At 38.2% G+C, this 27,435-nt stretch overlaps 1 protein-coding gene and 1 pseudogene across 1 annotated transcript in view; both read left to right on the top strand.

Moving 5' to 3' along the window:
- The window catches only part of LOC138745966 (mRNA-decapping enzyme 1B-like), a 49,190-nt gene extending 33,169 nt beyond the window's left edge, over window positions 1–16,021 (top strand). Inside the window, exons 4-6 of the mRNA XM_069903595.1 lie at window positions 5,911–5,977; window positions 11,632–11,749; window positions 15,955–16,021. Of these exons, the coding sequence (XP_069759696.1) occupies window positions 5,911–5,977; window positions 11,632–11,749; window positions 15,955–15,990 (221 nt within the window). The 3' untranslated portion in view covers window positions 15,991–16,021. The remainder of the gene's footprint in view (window positions 1–5,910; window positions 5,978–11,631; window positions 11,750–15,954) is intronic.
- Window positions 16,022–23,915: 7,894 nt separating this feature from the next.
- LOC138746394 (U2 spliceosomal RNA) lies at window positions 23,916–24,062 on the top strand (annotated as a pseudogene).
- The last annotated feature ends 3,373 nt before the right edge of the window (window positions 24,063–27,435 follow it).

Raw genomic sequence — 27,435 nt, 5'->3', positions numbered from 1 at the left:
GGTATAGAAACAGTTCAGCTGCGTCTCCTTCACAATAATACCTTTGTATTTGGCATCAATCACTTCAAAGGGTTGGTTGAGCAATTGCTTGGAAGTTTTCTGATGAACAACAGCTTGAAACATTTTGCATTCCAGACAGTGATTTTTATCTTCATTAAAAATATACAAATGTAGTTAAAAATTGATATGTCAGCGTCGGAGTCTTTTTGAGATTTTTATTCAGAGTTTCTGTTTCTAATGAATTCCTCCAAAGAGCATAAAGTGAAGTGGGATGAAGGCTATTTATGCTGTCATCTCTGAACCAGTCAATTGCAGTGTGGCATGCATGTCTGCGTCACTGCTGACATATTGATATGAAGCCCTCAGCCCATTAAGAGGAAGCAAAGATAAAAACTTCAGTAATGCCTGAATGACATGCCTGCTAGGATGTTAAAATTCTCCAAGCATCCATGATATGATCCTTTCATGAACTTTTCAAGCATTCCCTGTATTTCTAGATTAAATATGGTGACGGGAAAAAAAGAACACCACAAACCAAAGCAAGTAATTATTAGTGTGAATTCTGGAATACTTCTGAATCATTTTCATATTTCGGAACAAACTTTGAGGGAAGTGACTTTTTAAATATGTTTTGTAGAGTAAGCCTTTAAAGTGGAGTTTTGCTTCAGGACGGAACAAGAAAATTGCCTGTAAGTGATGCCCCAAAACTGCCACACGAAACAAAATGTTTCGAGTGATATTGTAATTGCAAACTCATGCATGTACATAAAAGTGAAATTTGGTAACTTATTTTCAGAGATGGTCTACCAAGATGAGAACAGAAAACCAAAGGTGGTAAATAGATTCTTGCTGTACAGGACGTCTTTTTGAGAGAATGGCAAATTGTATAATATTAAAGAGCAACTGAAATTCGGCTTTTAATTCATTAGCTTGGCTCAGTGATTTGGGAAACTACAGGCTGGTGAGAGGGAAATTTTTGGAAAAGACTCTTAGGGACAGGGCTTGGAAAGTCAGGAACTTATTAGAAGGAGTCAGCATTGATTTTGGTGAGAAAATTATGTCTCACAAATCTGAGTCTTTTGAGGAATGAAGTAAGAAAACTGATGAAGGCAGGGCAGTAGACATGGTTTACATTGACCATATAGTTTTTTGACATAGTCCATCCAGCACGGTAGGCGAGACCAGAAGGTTAATGCATAGGGGATCTTGGATGTGTTGGCAAACTGAATCCAAAATTGGCTTGGTGATAGGAGGAAGAGAATGATAGTGAATAGATGTTTTTATTTCTAATTGGAAGTCTGTAATAGGTAGTTACCACAGAAATCTGTGCTGGGACATGTGTGGCTTGATCAAGAATGTAGGTGGATGTCATAGAAATGTTTGCAGATGACACAAAAATTGGTGGATTGCGAAGAAAGTTGATGACTGATATAGCAGGATATAGATCAGTTGGAAAGTTGGGCAGAGAAGTCACAGATAGATCTTAATCCAAACAAGTGTGAGGTAATACACTTTGGGAAGTCAAATTCTGGTATGATGTTCATTAAGAACCAGAGGCCTGAGAAGCATTGATGTGCAGAGGGACCATGGAGTGCAAGTTCATAGCTCACGGAAAGTGGTGACACAGTTAGAGAAGATGACACTCAACATGCTTGCCTTGGTAGATTGAAGCATTGGGTATAAGAGTTGCAGCTGTACAAACAACTGGTTGGTCCTCACTTGGAGTATTGTGTATAATTTTGGTCACCACACAGGAAAGATGAGGTAATAATATAAAGAGTACCGAAGAGATTCACAACATATTGTCTGGGATGGAGGGCTGTAGTTACACAGAGAGATTGTATAAGCTAGGTTTATTCTCACTGGAACATAGGCTATATGGTATCTTGTAAAGATGTATAAAAGTGAGGGCATTGATTGGATAGGCATTCGGAATCATTCTCTCTGGGTAGGGGAGTCCAGAACCAGGTGGCACAGGTTCAAGGTGAGAGTGGAGAAGTTTAAAGAGGATCTGAGTGGGAAAGTTTTTCCACACAGGGTGGTGATTACTTGGAACGTGCTGCCAGAGCATCCATAGAAGGCAAATACAACAGTATTTAAAAAGGTATTTGCATTGGAAAGATATGGAGGTGTTATAGGTCTAATGCAGGCAAATGGGCTTCACATAGATCACACATGTCAAACTCAGGCCCGCGGGCCAAATTTGGCCCGTGATGTAATTATATTTGGCCCGCAAGATCATATCAAATATGTATTAGAGCTGGCCGCCGCGCCAGTATAGCGCATGCACAGCTAATACTACAAATCCCAGAATGCTTTGCAAATGCGTTGGCGTCAGCCCGCTAATCGCCCCCACCTTCTCTCTTTACTTTCATTAGCATCTGCGACCTGTCGCCCAACTCACATGTAATAAACCCCTTACGAAAAATGGCCAAACGAAAGACAGAAAACAGGACCTTTCAAGACAGGTGGGAGGCAAACTCTGACCCCAGAGTTTGATGAACTTGCATCTAAGAAGAGATGCCAAGTATCTGGTTTAGACCCAGGTGCATCAGAGTAAATCACAGTGTAACAAGCTAAGCTTGGATTAATATTTTCTTTGGCTAACTTTGGACTGTTCATCGTTGAAAGATTGGATTTTCATTGAAGCAATGAAGTTATTTTTTTGACTTGTTGGCTTGTGAAAAAAAAAATATAAAAGGAGCTTAAAGGCTATAGAGAAATATTATTTATTGAATATTTTATTTCTCATTTGTTAATGCTTCTGGAAAGAGTTTAACCAAAACTATTATTAAACATTTATTTTAATAAGAAAAAGTTTAACATTACATATGTTGAAAGAAGAGAAAACATGCAGATGTTGTTGAAAATTATCAATAAATATTTAGTTTGGCCCACGACTTAGTCCAAGTTTTTAATTTTGGCTCTCTGTGAATTTGAGTTTGACACCCCTGACATAGGTAGTGATCACAATCGACAAGAACAAGGTGAGCGAAAATGGTCTGTTTCTGTTCTGTATGCTTCTCTGGATAACTCATATTTCTGAAAATGTTCATTCAGAAATTGAAATTTAACTATCACAAGATCATTTGAGAATTTTCTAATCTACATTATATGACAGCAACTAACAAGGAAATACATAACCATCATCCATTAATCTTCAACTGCATTATCATATTATTAATATACAAGGTGTCACCAATTCCTGGACACATTTGCAAATAATGTGAACACTAGTGATTGGAGGCTGGATATTCCTTGGAAAAGATGCCTCTTGACTTATTAAATCCATTCTGCCACAGACAGAAGTCAGTCCTGTGATAAAATTTAAACCACTTTAATGGGAGAATCAGGACAAAGCAATTCAGGCAATCTGCTCTTTATCCACTATCAAAACAATCTGGTATACCATTGGTGGAAGATATATTCTTTGCAGTACAAACTTTATCAACATAACATTTCTTCAGCAGCATTTTGTAAAAATTAAGCAACCTTGCTGAGGGAGATCAGAGAATCTGGTATATGACATTGTCATTTCCTTTAAGTATCATAATGCTTTCATTAGGAAGGTCAGCAAAAGGCTCTCTCAGGCTTGTGGCTGGGAGGGTGGCACCTGGAAGTTGTGGAGGTCATGGTGGAGGTTGAAGTGTAGCAGTTTGGGATTATGAGTGGGTACGTGAATATTTCTGGTAGAAGAGAGATTAGATACTGGCATTTTGGTGTGGGAGAGGGTTGGGGGAAAGAAATGCTGTGGGTGATCCAGAGATCATGTCACTCACCTGGAGATGAGATGGGAGGGAAGCTGTAAGCTGGGAGGGGGAAGCAGGGAGAGTGCCATCAGATTAGAAAGAGAGGACAAAATGGGGAAGATGTCGTTTGTGGGATAGGGACAACTAATTGGGATTGTAGCAGTGAGGGAATGTGTGTCTAGAGATCAAAGGAAGTTGGCTGCATCACTTTAATGTGAGGAGAGGACTGAAAATGATATGCAATGCATATGGAGACACATGATTGAAGATGCTAGAATTTGGAGCAAAAATGAACTGCTGGAGCAACAGTTGAGTAGCATCTGTGGAGAAAGGAACTTGATGTTTTGGGTCGATATCCTGGATCAGGACTGAAAGTGGAGAGAAAGATAGTATAAAGAGCATAGCGAAAGGGTAGGATGGGATCAGTGAGTGATGGATAGCAGACAGACAGAGGTAGGTGCAGGAGGGGGAGAAGTGGAGTTGGGAGATAGAGACAGAGAGTGATAGGTGGAAGCACAGTAAGGGCAAAAGAAAATCGGATAACTGGAGTGAAGGTGGAGACAGTACTGGATAGTGAGAAGTGCGAGCACAAAGCCTATCAGTGCTGGAATCTGATAAGTAAAGAAGGTAATAATGGGAACCATTTGGGGAAAGATGATGGGCAGATAAGTAAAGGTAATGAGTGGGTAGTAGATGGATAAAATAGATAATGGGGAGGTATGAGAAGGGACCAAAAAATAGGAGAACTAGAGATGATTGGAAGGGGTGGGGGGGTGGGGGAATCACAGTAGGTAAGGGTTACCTGAAATTGGAAAAATGTAATGTTCATAATGTTCATGGTATGCAAAAAGACGAATGTTGAATTCTCCAATTCCAGCTAATTGACGTATGCTCTGTTCCTTTCTCTATCCTTCTGACCATCTAGGACTTCTTATGCATCCTCTTTTCAAACCCCCACCCTGACTCCATTTCTCCACCTAGCTCCATCTGCCCATCACCCACTGGCTTCTACCACTTGTTTCCCGATACCCTTCCCCTCTTCACATCTCCCTTCATTATCTGGTTCCACAGATCCCTTCCTTATCATCTCCACTTCACCTGCCAGCCTCTCCTACAACCTCTGCATATCTCTTCCTCAGCGGGTTTCATCTGCCCATTGACCCATCACCTGGATCCACCTATTGTTTGATCTCTTATCTCACTACTCCCTATTACATCTTTATGGTATCCATTTCCCCTTTGCGTTCACAGTCCTGATGCAGATTTCTGAGCCAAGCATCAACTATCTCCCTCTCCAGATGCTTCCTGACCTATTGAATTCCTCTACTCCGTCTTGCACAACAGTAATCTCCCAGTAACCAACCATTTCAATTCTGTCATACTCCACATTCGCACGTCCATCCATGGCCTTGTGTACTATCCCACTCTGACCACCTGTGGATTAGAGGAACAACACCTTACTTTCTGTCTGTGCACTCTCCAGCCAGATGGCATTAACTGACTTTTCTGCTTTCTACTAAACTTGCTTGTCTTTTCTTTCCCCTCCCACTTTCCAATTTTTACAGTTCTCTCTTCCCCCGTTTACCCACCCAGCCATCTCTCCCCAATCATCTCCTGCCTTTGACATCCCCCTTTCCTCCCCCCCTCCCCCATCTTTTTGATCATCACCTACCAACATTTTCTCATACCTTGATGAAGGGCTCCGGCCCGAAACATCGATATGCATTTTTACCTTTGCTACATAAAGGACGCTGTTTGACCTGCTGAGTTTCTCCAGCATTTGTGTTTTTATTGAATTCTTTTAGCCATTTGTTATTTGCTCTGTCAGTTTTAAGGCCTGTACTTTAAGTGAAACAGTTTTTGAGACTTCCAGTAAGTTATTCACTGCTTTTCCACAAATTATGAATTGCACATTTTCTGAGAGAGGATGTGTGCCAGGGACACAACAGTTGTGAAATCTTCATCGCTGTGTGATTCACAGAAATCATCTAATTGACAATATATTATTTTCTTAATAGTTGTTGGAAACATTTGTTTTCAGGGGTTAGTAATAATTTTAATGTGAGTATTACCACTGAACAACGTGGATAGCGATGAGAAAAAAAATTAAAAATAACCTTCATTTTGCATATTGTTCAATGCTTCATGTTTTTAATTTCAGTTTCTATCTATGGGATCTGGTTCTATGATAAAGCAGAATGTCAAAGGATTACAGATCTTATGAAGAAGTAAGTATCAGAATATAAGCAAATTTGTTTAATTCTGCATTTTTTAAACTGTTGGACTTGCATCCAATTAATTAAATCTTAGCTCTATCCACTTTCACAGTAGGTAACTGTGATATCAGTTCAAGTTTATTGTCACAAAACTGAAGTGCACTTATTTGGGTGGTTTTGCAAGTAGGCTAGTTAGACATCTCATGCATAGTACAAGTGAGGCAAAGACAAAAATTACAAAGTTACCGAGAGAGATGAGTTGGTATGGAGCAAAGGCAACATAACTGTTTTGAAGTTCATTCAGGAATCTGATAACATTGGGAAAGAAATTATCCTTGATTCTGTTGGTGTCTGAGTTCACAGGTGAAATCATTTTCATGACAGGAGAAGAGTTAAGAGGTTTTATGAGTCTTTTAATATATTGGCTGCTTTTCCAAGGCACTAGAAGTTTTAGGTGGAGTTGATGGAGGGGAGGAGGGTACTGTATTTGTAATAACCTGAGCCACATTCCTAATCCTCTGCAGTTTATTGTGGTCTTGGGTGGACCAGTTTCTAGTATGCAGTGATGCACCCTAATAGGATGATTTCAATAGTGAATCTCTAGAAGTTGGGGGAAGCTGGTACATGTCATATTTCTTCAGGCTTCTTTGTTATTGGCTATTACATTGATGTGGGTAGATCAGAACAAATCACTGGACACATTTATAGCTCTGCCTTCTGGACCAGGGAGTGAGCTCTGCCCATCTTCTGGAAGTGTATAACCAGTGTCTTGATCCTGCTGACCTTAAGAAAAAGATTGTTCTCCCTCTTTCTCCCTTCTGTACATCGACTCATTGTTGTTAGAGATCCACCATATTACAGTGTTCTGACACCTGTAGTGTTTGGCCAGGCAATTGTGAGTGTACAGAGAATATAATGGGGACTAAGTGTACAACCTTGCAGGGCCTTGGTGTTGATGATGATCGTGGAGAAGGTGCAGTTGCCAATCGTCACTGATTGCAGCCTATGGAATAGAAAATCATGCATCTATTTACAGAAGGGGTCATGTTATTTGTAGATGTTTGTTTGGTTCATGGATTAGATGAGAAAACACAGTAGCTGCCTGCAAGATGGTAGGAATATAATTGTCTTCTAAACATGACTTTATCTGTGCTATCAGGACATTGTGGCATTTCCCAGATGTTTCCAGTTACCACAGGGGAACATGTTATTGTAAACATAAAATTGGCAGATGTGTGAAACTTGTAAGGGTCACATTCAGACCACTGACTAAAGGTGTATAAAAGTACGATGAACACTCTGATGCTTTCAGTGTAGAAAACAAGTTACTGAACTCTTTCTTTTGTACCCCTTCTCCCACTTGTGATATCAAGGTTGAATAAACTGTTGTACGCTTAATTGGTTCAGCTGTTTGTTTTATTACAGCATGGGCTGACTTTAACTGCTCAATTGTGTTGAAAGCAGAGCTGTAGTCATTAAATAGTCATCTGATGTAGGTGTTCTTGTTATCCAGGTGTTCTGAAGCTGAGTGTAGGTCCAGGGAGATGGCAGTTGCTGTGGACCTGATCCAATGGTATTGGATGCAGAATGGGTCAAGGGTAGCTGGAAGGCTGAAGTTAATACAAGGCATCTCCAAGCACTTCAAGATGAGGGATAGCCAAGTTACCAGTTGGTAGTCTTTGAGTCCATCAGTACATTCTTCTCCGGCATGAGGATGATAGTCCCCTGCTTGAAGCAGGTGGATATTTTAGCCTGTTGGAGAGAGCTTGAAGGTATTTGGATACTCCGGCCATTTGGTCTACACAGGCATGAAGGAATTGTCCAAGTACTCCATATTGGCCAGACCTTCTGCAGCAGTGACTGTGGGTGTGCTTGAGGTAGAAGTGTGTTCCGCTGACTCACTGGCCTCCTCATCAAAATAGAATGCATTGTTCTCGTCTGGGAAGGATGCTCTGCCTGGTTGCCAATGATGGCATTGTGTGTTCTGCTATATGCGCCTGGTGTCCATGAGGTTCATCTGGGACTCAGGTCTTAGCATCACTGATGGGCCTTGTGCAGGTTGTACCTGGATTTGTTGTCTAGGGTTGGGCCATTTCTTTCCTGCTCTTCGTAGCGAGTGTGCTTTGCCATTCAGTAATGATTTCTGGTTGGAGAGCATGTGGATTGTTTTGTTTGGCACATATTCAATACATTTTCCGATGAAGTATAGACTAGTCCCATTTTCCTGCATTTGTTCCATATCCTGAGCCTTTCCTTCTACCAGCCCTGTACTACTACTCTCCGAATGTTTCAACCAAGCCAATTTTGTATCCATCTTGCTCGCCCACCCTGGCTCCCACGTGATCTCATCTTCCAGATCACTTTAAAAATCAGGATCTTGTCGAATGACTTGATAAAGCAGTGGTTCTCGACCTTTTTCTTTCCATTCACCTCACATACCACTTTAAGTAATCCCTTATGCCATAGGTGCTCTGTGATTAGTAAAGGATTGCTTAAGGTGATACGCGAGTGGGAAGGGAAGGTTGAGAATCACTGCTCTAGACTCAGTTGTAACTGAAATATTTTGCTTGAGAAAAATTGTCATTGACCCATTTCCTTTGGAGTTATGAAACTCTGCACATGACAAGTCAGTTAGGTACAATTAAAACAGGGGTTTTCAAACTTTTTCTCTCCACCCACAGACCACCTTAAGCAATCCCTTACTAATGACAGAGCTTCTGTGGAAAGAAAAAGGTTGAGAACCACTGTGATAAAGTGTTGGTTCAGGAAGGATGCTGAAGCTTGAGACTATGAGACAGAGGAGCAGAATTAGGCCATTCAACCCATCGAGTCCACCATGACTGATTTATTATCCTTTGAACTCCATTCTCCTGCCTTTTCCCTATAACCCTTGATTCCCTTTCTGATCAAGAACATATCTACCTCCATCTTAAATATCCCCAATGACTTGGCCTGCACAGCTGTCCATGGCAATGGGTTCCACCACCTTTTGTGAAAAGAAATTCTTCCTCATCTCTGTTCTAAAGGGATGATTTTGAATTCTGAAGTTGTCTCTATCCAGGCCTTTCAGTATTTGATATGTTTTAATGATATCCCCCATGATTGTTCCAGCAAGTACAGTCACAAAAACTTTAAATGCTTCTCATATGAAAACCCTTTTACTCCATGGGTCATCCTTGTAAACCTCCTCTGGACTCTCTCCAATGTCAACATGTCTTTCATGTCAACATGTGGAGCCCAAAACTGCTACATTATTCCAAGTGTGGTCTGAATAATGCCTTATAAAGCCTCAACATCACATCCCTGGTTTTATCTTCTATCCCACTTGAAATGAATGCCAGCATTCCATTTGCCTTGCTTGTAAGTTGACCTTTAGGAAGTCTTTGCATGAAGACTCCGTCTTTTTGTGCGAATGATTTCTGAACTCGTTGCTTGTTTAGTAAATAGTCTATACCTTTATTCCTTCCACCAAAGTGCATAATGATACATTTCTCTATACTGTACTCCACCTGCCATTTCCTTGCCCAATCTTTTAACCTGTTTAAGTCCTTCTGCAGACTTGATGTTTCCTCAACACTACATGCCCTCTTTTAATCTTTATATTGTCTGTAAACTTAGCCATAAAACTACCTCATCCATCAGTCAAATTGTTGACATATAACATGAAAAGCAGTGGCCCCAAAACCTGCGGAACACCTCTGGCCATTCGCATCAACCAGAAATGGCCCCTTTTTCCTCACTCTTTGCGTCCTGCTGATCAGCCATGTTGGGATCTTTCTGTAAAACCATGGGCTCTCACCTTGCTTATCAGCCTCATGTGCAGCACTTTGTCAAAGGCCTTTTGAAAATCCACTTGTTTTCTACTAATTTTTGCCATCTCTTTTTGCTTTTGTGTTGTCTTTAACCTCCCTTGTCAGCCATCCTCCCTTGAGAACACTTCTTCATCCTTGGGATGAATTGTCTTGTGCCTTCCACATTAATATCAGAAACTTCAGCCATTGCTGTTCTAATGTCATCCTTGCTGGTGTCCACTTCCAATCAACTGGCCAGTTCACCTCTCATAACTCTTTAATCCCCTTTATTCCATTGGTATACTGGTATTTCTGATTTTAGTTTCTCTCTCTTAACACTGCAGAGTGAATTCTTCATATTATGATCATTGCCTCCAAGGGGTTCCTTGAGCTGAGTATCTTCAGCTCCCTTATCATTCTGATTGATTGCATCATAACCAATCCAGAATTGCCATTTCACTTGTTGGATCAGTCATAAGGAGTTCTTAAAAGCCACCCCAAAGGCATTCTGTAATTTCCTTCTCTTGTGGTCCAGCACTAACTTGGTGTTTCCAATCAACCTACATATTGAACTCCCGATTGGCTATTGTAACATTGTTCTTTTTGCATGCCTTTTCTGTCTTACACTGTAAGTTGCATGCCACATCTTGGATACTGTTTGAAGCCCTGTATGCAACTCCCATTAGGTACCTTTTACCCATTCAATTTCTTAATTTTGTCCATAGGCATTCTTTTGCTTCCGATCCTCTGTCTTATCTTTCCAAAGATTTGATTCCTTTTTTTTTAAACCAACAGAACAACCCCCACCCTTCCTGCTTATCTACTTATCCTTTTGACACGCTGTGTATGCTTCGGTTTAGTTCCCAGCTGTGCTCTTCTTTCATCCATGATTCAGTGATGCCCACAACGTCATAACTGTCAATCAATTTCCAGCTGCACTGAAGATCATCAAACCTTATTTCTTATACCATGGATATTTAAATACAAGCCCTTTAGTGTTGTATTCATCACCCTTTTCCAGATTATTTCCAAAGTACGAGTTAAGTCATTCATCTTACACTTTCAATCTTGGCTTATTGACTGCCTATCGTTCCACCCAATCTCACGACATGTTGTATTTACTTGTGTAACATCTGCCCTATTCACTGCCCCCTGCCAAACTAGTCTAAACCCTCCCCAACATCTCTGGCAAACCTGCTCACCAAAATATAGGTCCCCCTTCAGTTCAGGTGCAGTCTGTCCTTTTTGTACAGGTCATATCTTCCCCAGAAAATAACCCAGTGATCTACTGTGGTAATACAGATTCTATCATCAATGTGTATATGTACAGATTGTAGTGTAGGATGACTGTGATTGGCTGAGAGTGTAGCCACGCCTACTGGCAGGTCTTAAAGGATTGCTCCTAACCAGACCAGGTCATTCTGGACTGGTCGACCTACTTGTGATATGCTCCAGTCTTTTAGTTAATAAAAGCCTTGGTTTGGATCAACAAGTCTTTGGTTCTTTCAACGCGCTCTACAATCACAAATCTGAATCCCTGCACTCTGCACCAAGTCTTTATCCATGCATCAATCTCCCACAACTTCCTATTACTACCCTCATTGGCATGTGGCACAGACATTGGGGTCTGAAGGCCCTGTACTGCACTGTTTTCCATGTTTTTCTTTAATATCAAAGAATTGGATGCCAATTTGTGAAAATGAATGTACACATCCCTATTTGAAAGTTATTTCAAGGTTTATATAAAAACACAGTGTCTATAGGAAGTAAAGATAGTATCGATGTTTCAGGCTCTGTGAGTTTTTACTACAATCTCTGCATCTGCAAACATTAATGTTTCACTTGAGATTTAGGTTTCCTTTTTCGTCTTAACAGTTTAACTCAGCTGGAGCAGTTGAAAGCCCAAAAGGAAATTGATTCACCAAACTGTAGTGACAACAAAGCTGTTGACATTGTACAGATGTTGTTCAAAGCTGAACACGAATATAATAAGGTAAGTGTAGTTACTATTAAATAAGATCTAAGTAAAATAGAGAGGTAATGCTCAAAACTATAATTGATTATAAATGGAATTGGAGTCGGGTGGTTTTAATGTTCTTCAAGCTACAGGCATTAACTTTTCATATTCAGCAGATTAATGTTTTTTTAAAAAGTAAGTCAGCTAAAGAAATAAATTCTGTGTTAGATCAGCCCTATGTGTAGCATGCATTAAACTTGTGAAAGTATTTAATGCCATTCCCAAAGTGGGTGGTGCCACCCTCCTGGGGGGAGATGGAAAGATCCAAGGGAGTGGTGAAGAAAAAGTGGGTGGTCAGTATGTGGTGAGGAAAAAGTGGGTGATCCCAACCTTCAGTCATGTTATTATTCACTCTGCTGCAAAGTTTAATGAAGAAGCCAGTGCAGTAATTTTCTGGTGTCGGAATCTCCAGAAGGACTGTCAGTTGCCTCGGCCAGACTCTGGGTACAGTAGTGTGAGCATAATAAATGGCAACAATGAGTTCTCGCAAGAGCTGGCGTCAGTGGCCGTCATGTTGCACTGACTTCAGTACTACTTTATCCCCCCCCACCTTCTGCTCAGCAAGTGATATAGTATCCCACTCCTGGCATGAAGACCAAATATTTAAGCTTCCCCAATCTCGCTTAGAAGAGAGAATGCCCAACATACTTGTATGCTACTCTAACTTTTCTCATGTTCCATCCATATATCTTGCACATTAATTAATATATGACACCTGATGTAGGCATCACTACACTTTCAGACTCTCCTAATCCTACATTGCATTTTACTTAAATATTGCATTGTTTCTGTACAAATCTGCTCAGTTTTTTAGCTGAATAGGATTGTCCTTTTTTATTACTATTTTCACATATCCAATCACAGGCATAGCCCTCCTAGCAGTGCATTCTTTCCTCATCAATCGGCCTGATCAGGTGACCCTAACCCTAATTCTACCCCTTGATGACATCACAACTTCATATTCCTGACAGAATGCCACTTGTGTTTAGTCTTGGATGAAGAACAGTTTAGATAGTTGTGAGCCTGAAGTGGCCTCCTTGGAACCATGGAATAATGTATTCTTCCCCTTGGTGACATAGTTCATTTATATTCAGCTAGATTATTTCCAGCATTGATCTCTCAACTGAATCTAAAATCTTCAAGTTCTCTTTTCCTCTGAATCAGGCTTCTTTCTGCTCACTCCAGTCTTGTCCCATTCTCTGCCCAACCTTTTTTGGTTTTCACCATAGATAGCCAATCCCTCTACATTACATGGATGTAATAATTGTGTGAATAATACTGATATATACTGAAGTTCCACCAAATTTAGTTGGAAGAACTTTGTGGTGGGGAAATATTAAGACAAGAAAAACATAGAAAGAGTAAATTGTATGGATACATGCTGGATGTAGTTCATCTTATAAATCCTGTAAGATCAGGACAATCTCATTTGGCTGCCATCATCATTCTGCATAAACATTGGCCCTCAACCAATAAGACTTCTTGTCTTCCAATTGTTTTTGAATCAACGGAGCCTCAGCATTGTCTTAAAACTCACAGGGCCTGTCTCTCAGATTGTCTTTAATGGTCCTCTGTATCTCCTGCTCCCTTAAAAACAGACAACTGCTCCAGAGTATTGAATCTGCCAATATAGGGCAGAAAATTGCAAGCAGGTGCTCACATTACACCCATAGAGCACCAGATATCTGTCACCTGCTGATATTAAGCAGCACTTGAAGGGCAAAGCGAGCGGTTTGGAGCAGCCGATAGTTGGAGAGAGAGAATGTATTTGTTCACAACTTTGTGTGTGCGTTAAGTGTAGAGCATGATCTCTGGTTATTTTCAACCTCCTTGACATTGGATCAAATTTTTTTCTGTCAAAGTTGAATTGTAACTGGTGTGCAACAGCCACTTAAAAATATTCAGAGACATTCTCCACTCAAAAATTGGGTGACTTCAAAAATGATGGACTGTCTATAAAGAATTTCTAAAAATATCAAATAGTTCAGGTAGGAAAAGAACTGGTGACATTTTAAATGGAATAGAAAATTAAGAAGAATCAAAAACGCAAAACTGCTAATTTGGTCTGTTCTTCATGCACGCTCTGTCTTCCGATTACCCTCGCACAGCCTGCTCCGCCCTTCAGGTGCTGCCTGATGTAGATTCATTCTTTCAGCTTGATTTTTCTCTTTTTGTGGCAAACCCTCCCTTTAGTTCTCTAACCTAGACTTTCTCAACCTTTGTTTGGCTATGACCTCCATAGGACTTTATTCAAAGTTGATGGGCCCTCTTCCCTGTGACGCAGTCAAGTTTTGATTTCTTCTGTACTTCTCTCCTACTGACTACATAAAAAACATAAATATTTATATTACGTGAGCTGAAAAGAAAGTAAGACTTTAACTTGAATGTGCTTTGGCTGCTGGGAGGCAGGGTGGTAGGGACCCTATTGAGAATGACTACTTTAACCAGTTCACATGATAATAATTTGCACTCAGTAAGACATCTGGGGTAGGTGGTGTTACGGCAGCGCTGCCGATGATACAGACCTGCAGAGAGCAGGGAGCATAAACACTGCTCCCGCAGGGTCCAACTACCCAGTCCATCTGCCAACAGCTCTTTGCAGGTTTTAATTAAAAATTTAAAGATCATGGGGTCTGTACATAAGATGGTGGCACCTGTGATCAGCAGAACCATGAGGGTTTGCAGACTCCGGGGAACAGAGGACTGGCGCAGGGCACCAGAAAACAGGAAGACCAGCCCAATTTGAGAGGAAGAAGCAGAGGAGATGACCCAAGGGACAGTGGCCGTGGCGAACCAGTGAGGGAGCTGAAGAACACAAAGATGGTGGGCAACTCGAGGTGAGGAACCCACGCAGACTAGAGATTGCTGGTGAATCTAGTTGAGGGATTCATACCAGGTAGAGGACTGCTGGAGGCTGGTTTAAGACTGGCTGAAGGGGTATAGGAACTAGGATGTAATAGGATGGTGAGGGCACTGAAGGCTTCCTGCTCACGACAGAGGTTTGGATCTGGAGCTCAGGCTGCTGATGGTTTGAACTAGACTCTAGCTGTGGGGCCTGCTGGAGGTTAATCCATGGGCATTCAGTCACTGAGGGGGGACTCTCTTTTGTTTCTCTTTCTCTGACTGTAAGAAGTGCTTCAGTCAATTTCTGCTGATGGCAAATCTGTCTGCTTTACAGTAGACAAAAGCAAATTCCATGTAATTACACTGTTTTTATTACATGACAATACAAGAATCTTGAATCTTGATTATTCCAAAGATTGGCAACTCTGTGTAATTTGATCACATTAATAAATAACCTCTTTATCCTGAGGGAAGCTCATTACCTATTCAATTCAAACAATCTCTCAACTGCTATCCAGTCAGTGCATCTCAGACTTTTATTTGTTTCACTGAGATTTCTACTCATTATATACCTAACTGAATACTCTCCCTGGGCAATTCAATAATTGATGAATCAGTGTAGTGAAACTTCTTCACTGCATCACCTTCAAGGTACCTGAATTCTTCCTTAGATATGAAATTAAAGTGTGTACTCTTAATCCATTGCCACAGAAATGAACAAACAATTGCTTTTCTTTTTTCTAATGAAACAATCCTCAGCCTGCTCAATCTTTCTTGACAGTTACTCCTAATTTACAACCAATATGATATCATTTGTGTAAATATTTCTCTATTTTCTCCCTTTTGCCATTTGGGAGGCCAAAACTGTATTAGTATTCTGATAATAGTTGGATATAATGACACATATCTAATTCCAGAAATGAACTCTCATATTTTTCTTGAATTTTTAATAGCAATAACTTGTGATTTTTTTTAAAACCTATACCTCCTGATTTTTTTTCTACTGTAACTCATTCAGCTTCTTGCCATCACACCTGTATAATGATGTACCAAACCCTCTTCACCACAGCAATGTTACAGAATCTGTAAAGTTTAAATAATTCTTGCTTCAATTGTTACTTAACCCTATAGATTATTTTATCTTTTTATTTTTAATATTTTCATTTCAAATTTTTCAGCCTTGGTTGTCTTTTTATCTCTTTCTCACTTCCTCCTTTATTTTTATATCATGGAATTATTGGAGTTTATGATTGTATGTTTGCCTCATTATACAGTAGAAGTCTGAAAATCTAGACTGCTTGGTGAGTGGATTAGTCTGGAATTTTTTGATTTTCCAGATTCTCGAGCATTACTTTTTTAAAATGCAAATTTAAGGAGGAATAAAGAAAGAGTTGAACAGGTAAATTTTAATAGTTTATTCATTAGCAAAATCAGCATGATTCATTTATAAATATGAGCGGTTTGAAAAAAAGTAGTCAAAACTTGTTGCTGCTGTACACGCATACACATGAAAGCCTGCTAAATTTAACAAGTTTGAGTATTTTCAAAACTTCTGGATTCTTGGATGGTCTGGATTTCTGGCATCTGGATTTTTGGACTTCTACTATATCTAGTTGTATTTCCATCTTGCTGTGCTAGATCTGCATGTCTGTATGTCTTTGCTGTTCAGGCAAACTTCCAAGTGCTGTTTAAGTGTGATTAGATTTTTTCCTTGACCAGTGAGTTCCAAAGACTTACTTCAGAGACTTTCATGAAAAAGAAAATCAATCTTTGTATAATCCTTCTGCCAATTCCCTTAAATCTTTGCTCCTTAATTTATGACCCACATCATCAGATTTTCATCTGAAGATATAAATTAAAATAACTGATGACAACCGTTAAAGTTCTATGTCTTTAATTTTTGTTTCAGGTCAAACAATCCACTGAACCAAAACAAATAACGAGTTTCAGTCTGGTTCCTGACAAGTCAAACTTGATCAAACCAATTCCCATTAAATTAGCTGATGTTGGAGCAGACACTCATTATCAACAGTTACACCAAAAAGACAAGGTATTTTGTTTAAAGTTCACCAGTGACTCTTTAACGCTGCTTGTAAAATTTGTTCAAGAATATGTTGTTTTGTATTAACATGTATTTTGTATGTGTCTTCATATTGCAGAAAAGAACTGTATCATGTCAGCAACTTTGTGCCTTGTCTCATTGGTTTATTTTTTCCTCTTAATTTTATTTCATTAGCTAACATCTTACAGGTAATCACATTTTTATATCATTGCACTGATCTGTGCTGGCTTTGACTGGCAGTCTTGAAGGGAAATGTTTCAGACTTTGGTGTAGCCCTTTGTAATTCACTGCATTTGTCATTCCACCAAGAGTGCCTCTCCAATTCTATGGCAGCCAGACATGATGTAGAATTGGAGTTCTCATTTATTTGAGAAGAATTCACAGCCTGGAAATAAAGAGAAAATGATAAATTGTTTTTTGTTGGTAAATTGTTTGAATAGGTAACTGAATATTTGACGTGCAAAAACTATTTAAAATGCATCTCACTGTTCTAACAGAAAGTGAATCTCTGCAACCAACTTTTTTCTGTCAAAACTTACCAAAACTTTGCATGGACAACTTTTCAGATGTCATCTTTGAATGGCAAGTCAGCTCAGTTAGTTCTCAGAATCTGGCCAAGTATCTGACTGCATCTGACAAATCCATCTCAATTTGGCCCAATATTTTGGACATACTCCTTTCATCATACTACTTGCAATTCCTCATTTATGTGCCTCCTATGTTCACACCACATTTCCACAAACTTTGTGTGGAGGAGTTTTCCCCAGCTGCATTTCAGTCTGTGCTATCTTTCAAGTTTCCATGTAATCTTAAAAATTAATAGATAGATACATGAATACATGAGAATCTGTTTTTTTTTTAATGGACTAGGTTTTTGTTTCCTCCACTCTTTCTGGAAATTTACCCTATGTGTTGAGAAGTTGATCACCTATCATTCCCTTCTTACTCTGATGTTAAATGCTATTTGCAAGGTTGTACTCAAAATATATATTCTGGATTATCAATTCCCATCATTTGAAACAGATTTGAAGCAAGCATTTGTCTAATTATCATGTTACATTTTCTAAATATGGGAACAATAAGTTGTTTACAGTTTATAGTAATTTGCTAAATGAATGGACAAAAGCTCCTAATAATTACCTGTGTCTTCTCCCTCATCTTTTTCATTAATCAGGAAAAAGTGACAGTTATCCCTGGGAGGCCTTTTAAACTCTCTGAATTCATGATTTCATTTATATTGGACTTATTAATTTTGTTTTTATTGACTCTGGGGAGGATTGCTACTAAGGTAGTCAAAAAAATATTATCTGGAAAAATATTCATAATAGGTATTATTTGTGTACAGAATTAGTTTTGTATTTGGTCAAATCTTTAATCTTTCTCACCACTTGTCTGTTTGTTCTATTGCTATGGTAATATAGAAAATCCTTACCACTGTTGTGTCTTGCTTTCTTCTGCAGTTATACTTGTTTCCCTCCAAGTCATTCTTTATTCCTCTTCTGCATTATTTATTCCACATTCATTCTCTCTCTCTCTCTCTCTCTCTCTCTCTCTCTCTCTCTCTCTCTCTCTCTCTCTCTCTCTCTCTCTCTCTGTATATGATTTATGGAAATTGTTTTTCATGTACTTTGTTTTCAAATTGATTTACTGCAACATTTGTTCACTTTTTGCTTATTTTGGGTAGTTATCTATAAACTTGCATGTTTAATGGAAACATTTTAATTTAAACACAATCTTTCTGTAGTCAGAATTCCAACTTTGGTGTGTCCTGTACAGTATGGACTTAATGGTCAAGCTCTGCCCTATTGATTTTGGCTACCTTGATCCATTGAGTTGAGAAGCATGAATGGGCTATGTTTAGTATGCCAACTCCAAATCCTGAGTTCCATTGCTTCATTAAGTGTTCCAATAAAAAAAAGTCTTTTCAATTTCTTGATGAAACAAATTTAATTTAAAGGCTGATTTATTAGCATACAGTAGCCCATTGTGGTGGCTTGATGTTTCAAGCACAGTCATTTTTGATTGCAATAGTCCAATCTTTGTTTTCTGTCCCCACATGTTAGCTTCATGAAAACACCCGGAAATCCTTCATATATTGGAAAACCTTTGGGCTGATGGTCACAGTAACCGTTCATCATCAATTTTTCACCTTTTTTCAGTCTGCTGCTCTCTTTTGTGTTTCTTTAAACATTTCAGGCTTTTCATGCCATTTTAATTTCTTCTGTCTTATTAACTAGGCAATTATATTTTAATATTTTCAGGAGCTGTAGAGATTTTGTTCTTTTATATTCAAGCATTTCACTATTATTTCGACCGACAGTTTTATTACTTCAAATATTTATTTCTTTCCAAGTAGCACCAGTGAAGCAAGTAATTTTACTAATTCTACTTTCTTTTTATTGAAGGTCACAGAATTGGGCTCAAAGCAGTTAAATTTGGTGACTTTGTTTGGTGCACAAGAAAAATCTGCCTCAAAGGAAATTTCAAATGACGTCAAGGAACCCAAGAAAAAAGTTTCCAATCGACCAGCTGTGGTGCGTTCTCTATCTTATGAAGAGCCTAGGAGACTGCCAAAACATGAAATTTCACAATCTGTTCAAAAACAGTTTTGTCCTGCTGTTCAGAAACTCTTGAGCCGTGGGGCAGATCTTCAGCCTGTGTCTGAGTTACCGGAAAATTGCCTCTGTGAAAGTCAAAATGAAAAAATTGTTGAGGAATCATTGACTGGACTGTTCCATTTACACCCTCCTGCAGGAAATGTTTTCTCGCAGCAAAATTCTTTAAATGAACCTGGTTCTTTATTCTCTTATAATTTATTTCAAAAGCTACATAATACCCAGACACAAATGCCTACATGTTCTTCTGCCACACAGTCAGAATTTTTATTATGCAAATCTCCAAATGGGTCACAGACACAGCCTCTTCCTCTTCCTACCCATTGTAGCTCCAGACTCCAAATACATCCTAAAGTACCGACATTGGAACAAACCAAGAGAACATCTGCCTTAAACAGTTGCAGTGGTCAAACATCTGGTATCGTATCTCCTCAAGAGTTACTTCATAAGCTGCAGATGGTCCAACAGGAACAACAGCATCATGCCGGGAAATTGACACTAGCAGCTAAATTTTCAGCTCAACCATTACCTATGGTCAACCAGCCCAATTGTTCTTTGAAATCTTTTGATTCTCGGTCAGATAAAGCTATTAGTTCAGAGAACCACAGTCTCTTTCAGGTAAGAAAATACAAATTGGTCTGTGGGTTTATATAGGTGGTCAATGGCAGGATCAAGGACCATTGAAATCATGAGTAAGTAATATATTTTTAAAAAGTTAAATAAGACAAAATAAATAAAATTATTTCTCAACAAAATAAAAATCCTGTTGGTCTGATAAGTAAAAATGAAAAATGATTTGGAATCATTATTACTTTAGCTACACTCCCTTTTTATGCATCTATGAAAACTTGTAGTGTTTGTATATTATTGTGTTTACTCTCTCTTCCCTCTTTATATGTTGTATAGTCATCCTATCATTATCTTTGCAATATTGTATGGCCTTTCTTTCAGCTCTCACTTCCTTAAATAGCCACAGATAGTGCATTCTGTTTGTTGAACCTTTATTTCTCACTGCAATATCCCTTTGTTGAAATTTATTAACTGTCTCCATAAACATTTGTCATTGCTGGTCTATTATTGCACTCAGTCTGTTTTAAAACTACCTTAATACTATTGCCATTGCCTTTCTTTGTTTTGAACGGTAGCTCCTGACCCAAGTTTCCCACCCTCAGGCTGAATTTAAACTTCTTTCATTCTATGATCCATCTTTCTAAAGGGTTTATTTTGCGTGAGATCATAAGTTAGTCCTGTTTCATTTCACAACATGAGATGCAAAAAATCTGCAAACAGGTTAGTTCTTCAACATGTTGCTCCACAAAACATCTCTAAAATGCTCATCCCAAGGTTATCTCCATCAATTTAAATGTATATGGTGAATAAAATTATCCATGATTACTTTTCTACTTACCTTACAATTTATACACTGCCCTGCAGTATAGCGACTGTTAACGGGCCCAAATATTACTCCCTCCTGTGACATCCTTACCATTGCTTACTGCCATTCTGCGCCAGTATTGTTCCGCTTTAAGAAATGTCAATTGTCTCAGACTATTCTGATGCCCAGCTTTAGTCACCTTCCAAGCTCATCTGGTTATCAAATTGTACCTATTTATTTCCATTTGAGTTGTCAATTCCTTAGTCTTGCTATAAATACTGCATTTGTTCAGATAAAGTGTCTGTAATTTTATCATACCATTTATCCTTACTTTATTTGCTCTCTTGTATGCTCTAACCTTTCCTGAAGCACTCTGGTTATCTTTATCTTGGTCATTACTATGCACTACTGCTTGGTCCTTTCTCTGCCTTCTTCAGCATTTCTTTACTTGAACCCCATCTTCTGTTCTCAATTTACCTTTTACGTGCATCTCTGGGAAAAAAAGATGGAAGTAATCAAGGATGTTTTTACCCTAATAATAAAGTTTTGGAAAGTATTAGATCAAATCACAGCATTCTTGTGAGGATTTCTAAAAAGACGTCAACTTCACCACCTTTATAGAATTTTTGAAGTTAAAATAGGTAAGAAAAATAATGGGATGTGATTTGTTTTTAATTGATTTTAAGGATTGAAAAGTATATGATAAAGTACCACACAGTATTCTGGTGCCAAATAATGCATTCTCTCATCTCTAGCCTTCACTGTTTTTTAACCAATGTGTCCATATTTCTATTTTTCTGTTATCAGTTAAGCATAGCCTCATGTTAAGCTCCTATATTGCCAGAGAATATAGTATGCAAACCATAAATTTCACAAGCGAAAACAACTAATCCATTCATGTACAGATTGCATTAAAAGCTGTGGAAAAGTCGATTTATGAAAATTCTGTACAAGATATTCTGATTAACAATTCAATAGAACATCTGATAGCTTTACACAAACAATTCAGTGTGTTGTCATAAAATATGTTACCTGGTCTGAACAAAGGTAGGTTAAAAATCCAACAGCTAATTTCCATTTAGATTCTGCTTCATTGCCAGCACTTAATTTTTTTAAGTAATTTTTAAAAATCTGTCACATACTTGTAAAGTGAATGTGCATGTGTCTAATGGTATTATACCTGTAGATGGCAGTACATTGCCATACCAAAACCTCTGTTAGCCCCAGGGTAACGTAAATTTTACCGTGCTGTACCTCTAATAAAAAAATATATAGCAGAGCTGTTGAGGTAAATAAAAAGACAATATTCCAGTTCTCAATCAGAAAATTTAACTCTGGAGTAGTTTCAGACAAAGTGAAATTGTGAATGCTGGAATACCTTTTGAATTTGTTGAATTCATTGTTTAGCCAAATAAGTTAGAATTGGTGGATGATGTGCTGTTCCTCAAGCTTATCTTAGAAATTCAATGGAATGCAACAAACTGAAGTCAGAGTGATCAGAGTTGGAATGTAATAGAAAATTAAATTTGAAAGCTGCAGGCAACTATAAGCTTTGGGCCACCCTTGGATGTATGATGCAAAATAGTTGTCTAATCTGCATTTGGTTTTCCCAATCTACAGGAAACTACATTATAAGTATCCAATGTAGTATACTAATGATAATACCTGATTCAGTGAGTTGTGTTTTGGTCTCTGGATAGCAGAAAGGAAAGAGATACATAAAAAGTGCTATTAGAAGGGAGTTAGCTGTTGTTGAAAATGGACGAGAGTCAAAGCATCTGATAAGGAATAGTACCTTTGAAATGGTGAAAGAGAGGGCAGAGGAAGTTTTGATTGCATTATATTGGAATTGTCAGAAATTTCTGGGGATCTGGTGAACCCCAATCATGATGAATTGAAAAATTTGGATGAAGGGAGCTTAATCATTATTGTGGGTGGGAGGAGAGGGGAAGAGAATAGAAATGCGGAAAGTAGAACAGATGTGGTTGAGAGCTCCATTAAATATATAGAAGGAAAAATCCCTGTTGGGGGGAAAAAAGAACATATCACAAACATTGGTGATGTTGTGACTATCTTCCTTTATAATTGCTTGTTTATGACTTGTTGTATATCATTGTTGTTTATGACTTGTTTAAAAAAAGTCTGTACTAAAGTTGAGTTGAGTTTTCCACGCTTTATTAAACCTTATATCAATTGTTACAACTTTGTTATAAATACCATGATAAAAACAATTAAATTATGCTTAAAACAGTCAATAAAAGTTTTCGGATCATTTGAAGCACTTCCATCTTCGCAGAAGAAAAGAAATCAAAAACTGACTGATATCTCAAAAATGCTATAACCTTGAAAGTGGCTGTTACTGGGAGACAACATGAAATATGTCAACATCTATTGGCTGCTTGCAACTTAAAATTCATTTTAACCCTTACAGGTGTGGAAGTGACTTTATCAGAATCGATGCTTTGGTGATCAAAAAACAAGGAGAATGGAATAGAGTCCTTGCAAGGAGCTGATTACCATAAAATCTTGCTGAAATCTTGTACTGAGTGCTGGTTGCTTGCTTCTTCCCTGTTGGAAAGAAAAATAAGACAAGAAAGAGTGGGGAAAAAATTGGGCATGTACCAAGTGAAAATTGACAGAAAGTGTGTTTTTTTGGTCTCTGAAAGAGTAGAAAGCAGCAAACATAAAATTATCAGTGAGCAGGAAAAAGATTAGGTGAAGGAAAGAATGCATTTAGGATCTGAATGATGGAAGACAGGTGAAGCTTGAACTTGTATGGGTTGCGAGAGCTGTTCAACAAAAATTGTCCAATGTACAATTTCAGTAAAGTGAAGAGATGTCTGGATGTTGTGGGAAGGAGCTGTTGCTCATTGTGTTTAACTTTAGCAAAGAAGCACAGTAAATTGTTGTGACAATCTGAGATATGAAATAAAAATAGAAAGTGCTGGAAAAATTCATTCGGTCAGGAGCATACGTAGAAAGAAAAAAATTTATAGTTCCAGGTTGAAGATCTTGCTTCAAAACTGAGAGAGGAAAGCAAGTAACAAAGGGATTACCTCTAATAGTTTGAAATGATGTAGCCATTGAATGGGCACATTACACAGTTTATCTGGAAACACGGTTACTGTAGAAAACTCACAATTCTGGAGAAATTTGCTTATACAATTCACAGGAGTTGTTATGTAACTCAGGAACTGCCTGTTCTTGATAAGCAAGGGTTAAAATATTCCACAGACTAGATCTCCTATCGCTTCTTGGCCTTTTGGCTAAGATCAAGTGTAAGCTAGATCTTCTATCTATGATCTCTCCAAATTGTGGAAGATCAAGGGCCTTGGCCTACTTCACATAATTTATTTGAAATTTCATGCCAAGAGTTTGCAGAATAGAGCTATCTGGGTGCCCAAGTGCATGATATAGAAATAGCAAGCGATTAAGGGAGCAAACCTTAGAATATTGTTTTATTCAAGGAAAATTGCAGACAAATGTAGGGATGATACTATGTGAAATATTGGGACATTATTTAAGGAAAGATACAAATGCTTTGAAACTCTTCAGAGAAAGTTTGATACCAGGAATGGGCAATTCGTCTTGTGCCTCATTCAAAATTGTTAAATTTAGGAACGTTTAGAAAAATCACTTGAAATATCAAAGGAAGTGAATAAAAATAATTTGGAATAAATAGACATCATAGTATTTTGCAATATTTTGATCAGATGAAAACCTTAAAATGAAAGACTGCTCCAAAACAATTTTACAATTCTCAGTGTTACTTTGTGATAATTCTTCATTTACTCATAGCATACTCCGGGAGCCGGCTATGCACAGTGATTAAGAACTGAAAAGAATTGAAGTTAGGCAGGTATGACCACGTAGGAGATGTTTCAGGTACATTGTCTTCGCAGAATGATGTTATTGTAGCAATTGTTAAGAGGAAGGATTGCCGAGAGAATGTGGTTATAGAAGACCACATAGAGGAATGCCGCTAGAAAAGAAACATCACATGGGGGTTGGGGGTGGGGAGAGGTGGTGGGGATAGATGCTGTTCTCTGCAGTCATGACTGAGAGGCCTGAACACTGAGTCACTGCCTGATGCCAGACTATTGATAATGTGAATGCTTACATAGATCTGATAAATCAAGTTATTAAAGATTATCCTGAGGATGAAAATAGCCCCTTTTAGACCATGTTATTAAGAGCAGGGATTGCTAAGAGAACTAAGCACTATCAGTTTGAAAAGGATCAGCTTAGGTTCCAAGCTAATGTCTTCGTCTTGCAGTCATTTTTATGGATGTGAAGGGAGATTTGATAGATAAATTGGATTAAAAGATATAATAGATGAGCAAAAGTAGATATTTAAAGAAATAATTTTAAACCAAGACATCTAAAGACTGTCTAAATATCTTTTAAATGTGTTGCATTTGTAGCTACCTCTACAGCTCATTCCACAAATCCATCTTCCCCTGTGTTGAAAAAGTTGATCCTTGTGCCACTTTTAAATCTTTCCACTCTTGGTTTAAATCTACGCTCTCTAGTTTGAGGCACCCTTAATTTACCTGAGTGAATAAAGAAAAGCAGAAGGAACTCACTAGGTTAGGCAGCATCCGTGGAGAGAAGTATTGTTTTAGTTCAGGACTCTTGTTTCGGGTTGAGATCCCCTTGATCGTCAACTGACCATTCTCTCCATGGATACTGCCTGACCCACTAAGTCCTTCTATTTCTGTGTATTCACTCAAGGTATGAGTGCTTCATGTGCTTCTCTATGACTGTTGACTTTGACTATAAGATATCCCCCTCAGCTTTTTACACTCCAAGAAGAAATGTTAAAGAGTATCTAGCCTTTCCTTTTAATTCAAGACCATCAGTGTTAAGTTCTCAGGGCTCTTTTGTGCATTCCTTCCAGCTTAATGACATCCTTCCCATATCTAGGTGCTCAAAATTCTGCACAATACTCCCAAGTATGGTCTCACCAATATCGGTTACAGTTGTAACATGACTTCCCAGCTCTTGTACTGAATGCCCGAAAATGATATGAAAGATTTCTTTACTGGATGGGTATTAAATCTTCTATTTTTTTTTAACCTTGAAGTTCAGTTGAATTACTGCATTGAAAATAGATCTCCATAGCAGCTTAGCTAATTGAGCTGCTGCCTTATAGCTCCAGAACCAAGTTCAGTTTTTAACTGGCTGCTCTAAATTTACCCCAAATGTGTAAATTAATGATGGAATCTGGGAGGGGAATTGATGGAATATGAGAATAAATTGTGATTGGTGAAAGTGAATGAAGGTCAGCATGGACTCTCTGGGCTGAGGAATCTATTTCTTTGCTTTATGACTCTAGGATTGAAGGGCTATAAATGGTGCTGGGTAGAAGATCAATAATGATCATGTTGAATGGCACAGCCAGTTTGAGTGATTTACTCCTTATCCTATTGTTATGTTATTTTGTAGCTGTGTTCTTTTCAGCTCATATCTCCACATTCCTGAGACCTATTTTGCAAATGTAAGAATTTGGGAGAATCCGTGGGAATCAATAGGATTATGTTACGAACTAACAACCCTTTCAATTTTTATTTGGGACTAAAGGGACCTCGTTAGCACTAACAGAGGAACAAAGAAAATTCACCAGACAATGGTAAATTTCAAAACAATATTTTTTATTAAACAATCAGTAACATAAAATCTCTTACTTATCTCTAAACTTAACTCTAAATTTAATCCCATTATGCGCAAATGTAAAATGTATATGTGTGTCTGTAATTAAGTCCCACTCTGAAAGTCAATTTTTAAAAGTTCAGCATCATTTTAGTCTTTGCTTGAAGGTCTTAAATTCTCAGTTCAGAAATAATAATAAAGCACTTTTAAACATCATATCTTCAGGCCTCTTTACTTACAATTCTTTTGATGAGATGTCTTGAGAAAGTTTTTAAATAGAAGAGACCATCTTCTGAGCCACCAACGTCCTCCTGTGAAAAAGAATAATAAAATTCCTGTCTTCCCAGGATTTAATCTTCTTTTTACTGAAGATTTTGGAATCTCTTTTCCACATGAAGAATCTGCCCTCTTTTAAAAGAGACAGCAAATGTGGGTATTTTTTTTCACGATAAATTCACAAACCCAGACAAGGATTAAACGAAGTGACCATACAAAAATGGAGACAGTAAAATTCTGTCCTTTTTCCAAAGAGACAGTGAAATTGTCTTCCTTATTTCAAAAGCCACTTATTCTGTGTTCCCTTTTTCCCAGGAGTAACACCTATTCTGATACTGTAATTCAACCCTGTCTTTCTCAAGGTTCCAAGCCCTGTATGTCACAGGGTTTTGACATCTGTACTCTCCAATCTGAACTCTTTGTCATTTCGATAATATATTTCCAGCCGGTTTCTCATGTCTTATGGTATTTGATATCATCTGCTGTCTTTGAAGCTCAAGAAGTCTGCTTTCCTCAGAACTAAAATGGGTGTGTGTTTATACGGGTGCTTCTGAACTAACACCTATTGTTTCCAATTTCTCAAGAATCATCATAAATCTTTTTCAGCTTCTTGACTCCATCAATCAGCATCCATTTTTGGCTAAAACTGGCTTCTGTCCTCTATCTCAAAGAGCCATGTGTGTTTAAAATGCTAATGTGTTGTCTTTGTGCCCCTATAACCACCCAAACTAACTTATTAAACCATATCTAGATAAAATATAGTTTTAACATTAAAAAATGGATTCATGTTGACAATAAGAAAAGGAGAAACTAGAAAAAAATAATAGGGAGGTCAATA

This window comes from Narcine bancroftii, chromosome 11 (genome assembly GCF_036971445.1).
Source record: "Narcine bancroftii isolate sNarBan1 chromosome 11, sNarBan1.hap1, whole genome shotgun sequence".
Taxonomy (NCBI): domain Eukaryota; kingdom Metazoa; phylum Chordata; class Chondrichthyes; order Torpediniformes; family Narcinidae; genus Narcine; species Narcine bancroftii.
Note: the sequence above shows the minus strand (reverse complement) of the source record. Positions and strands in the feature narration are given on the sequence as shown.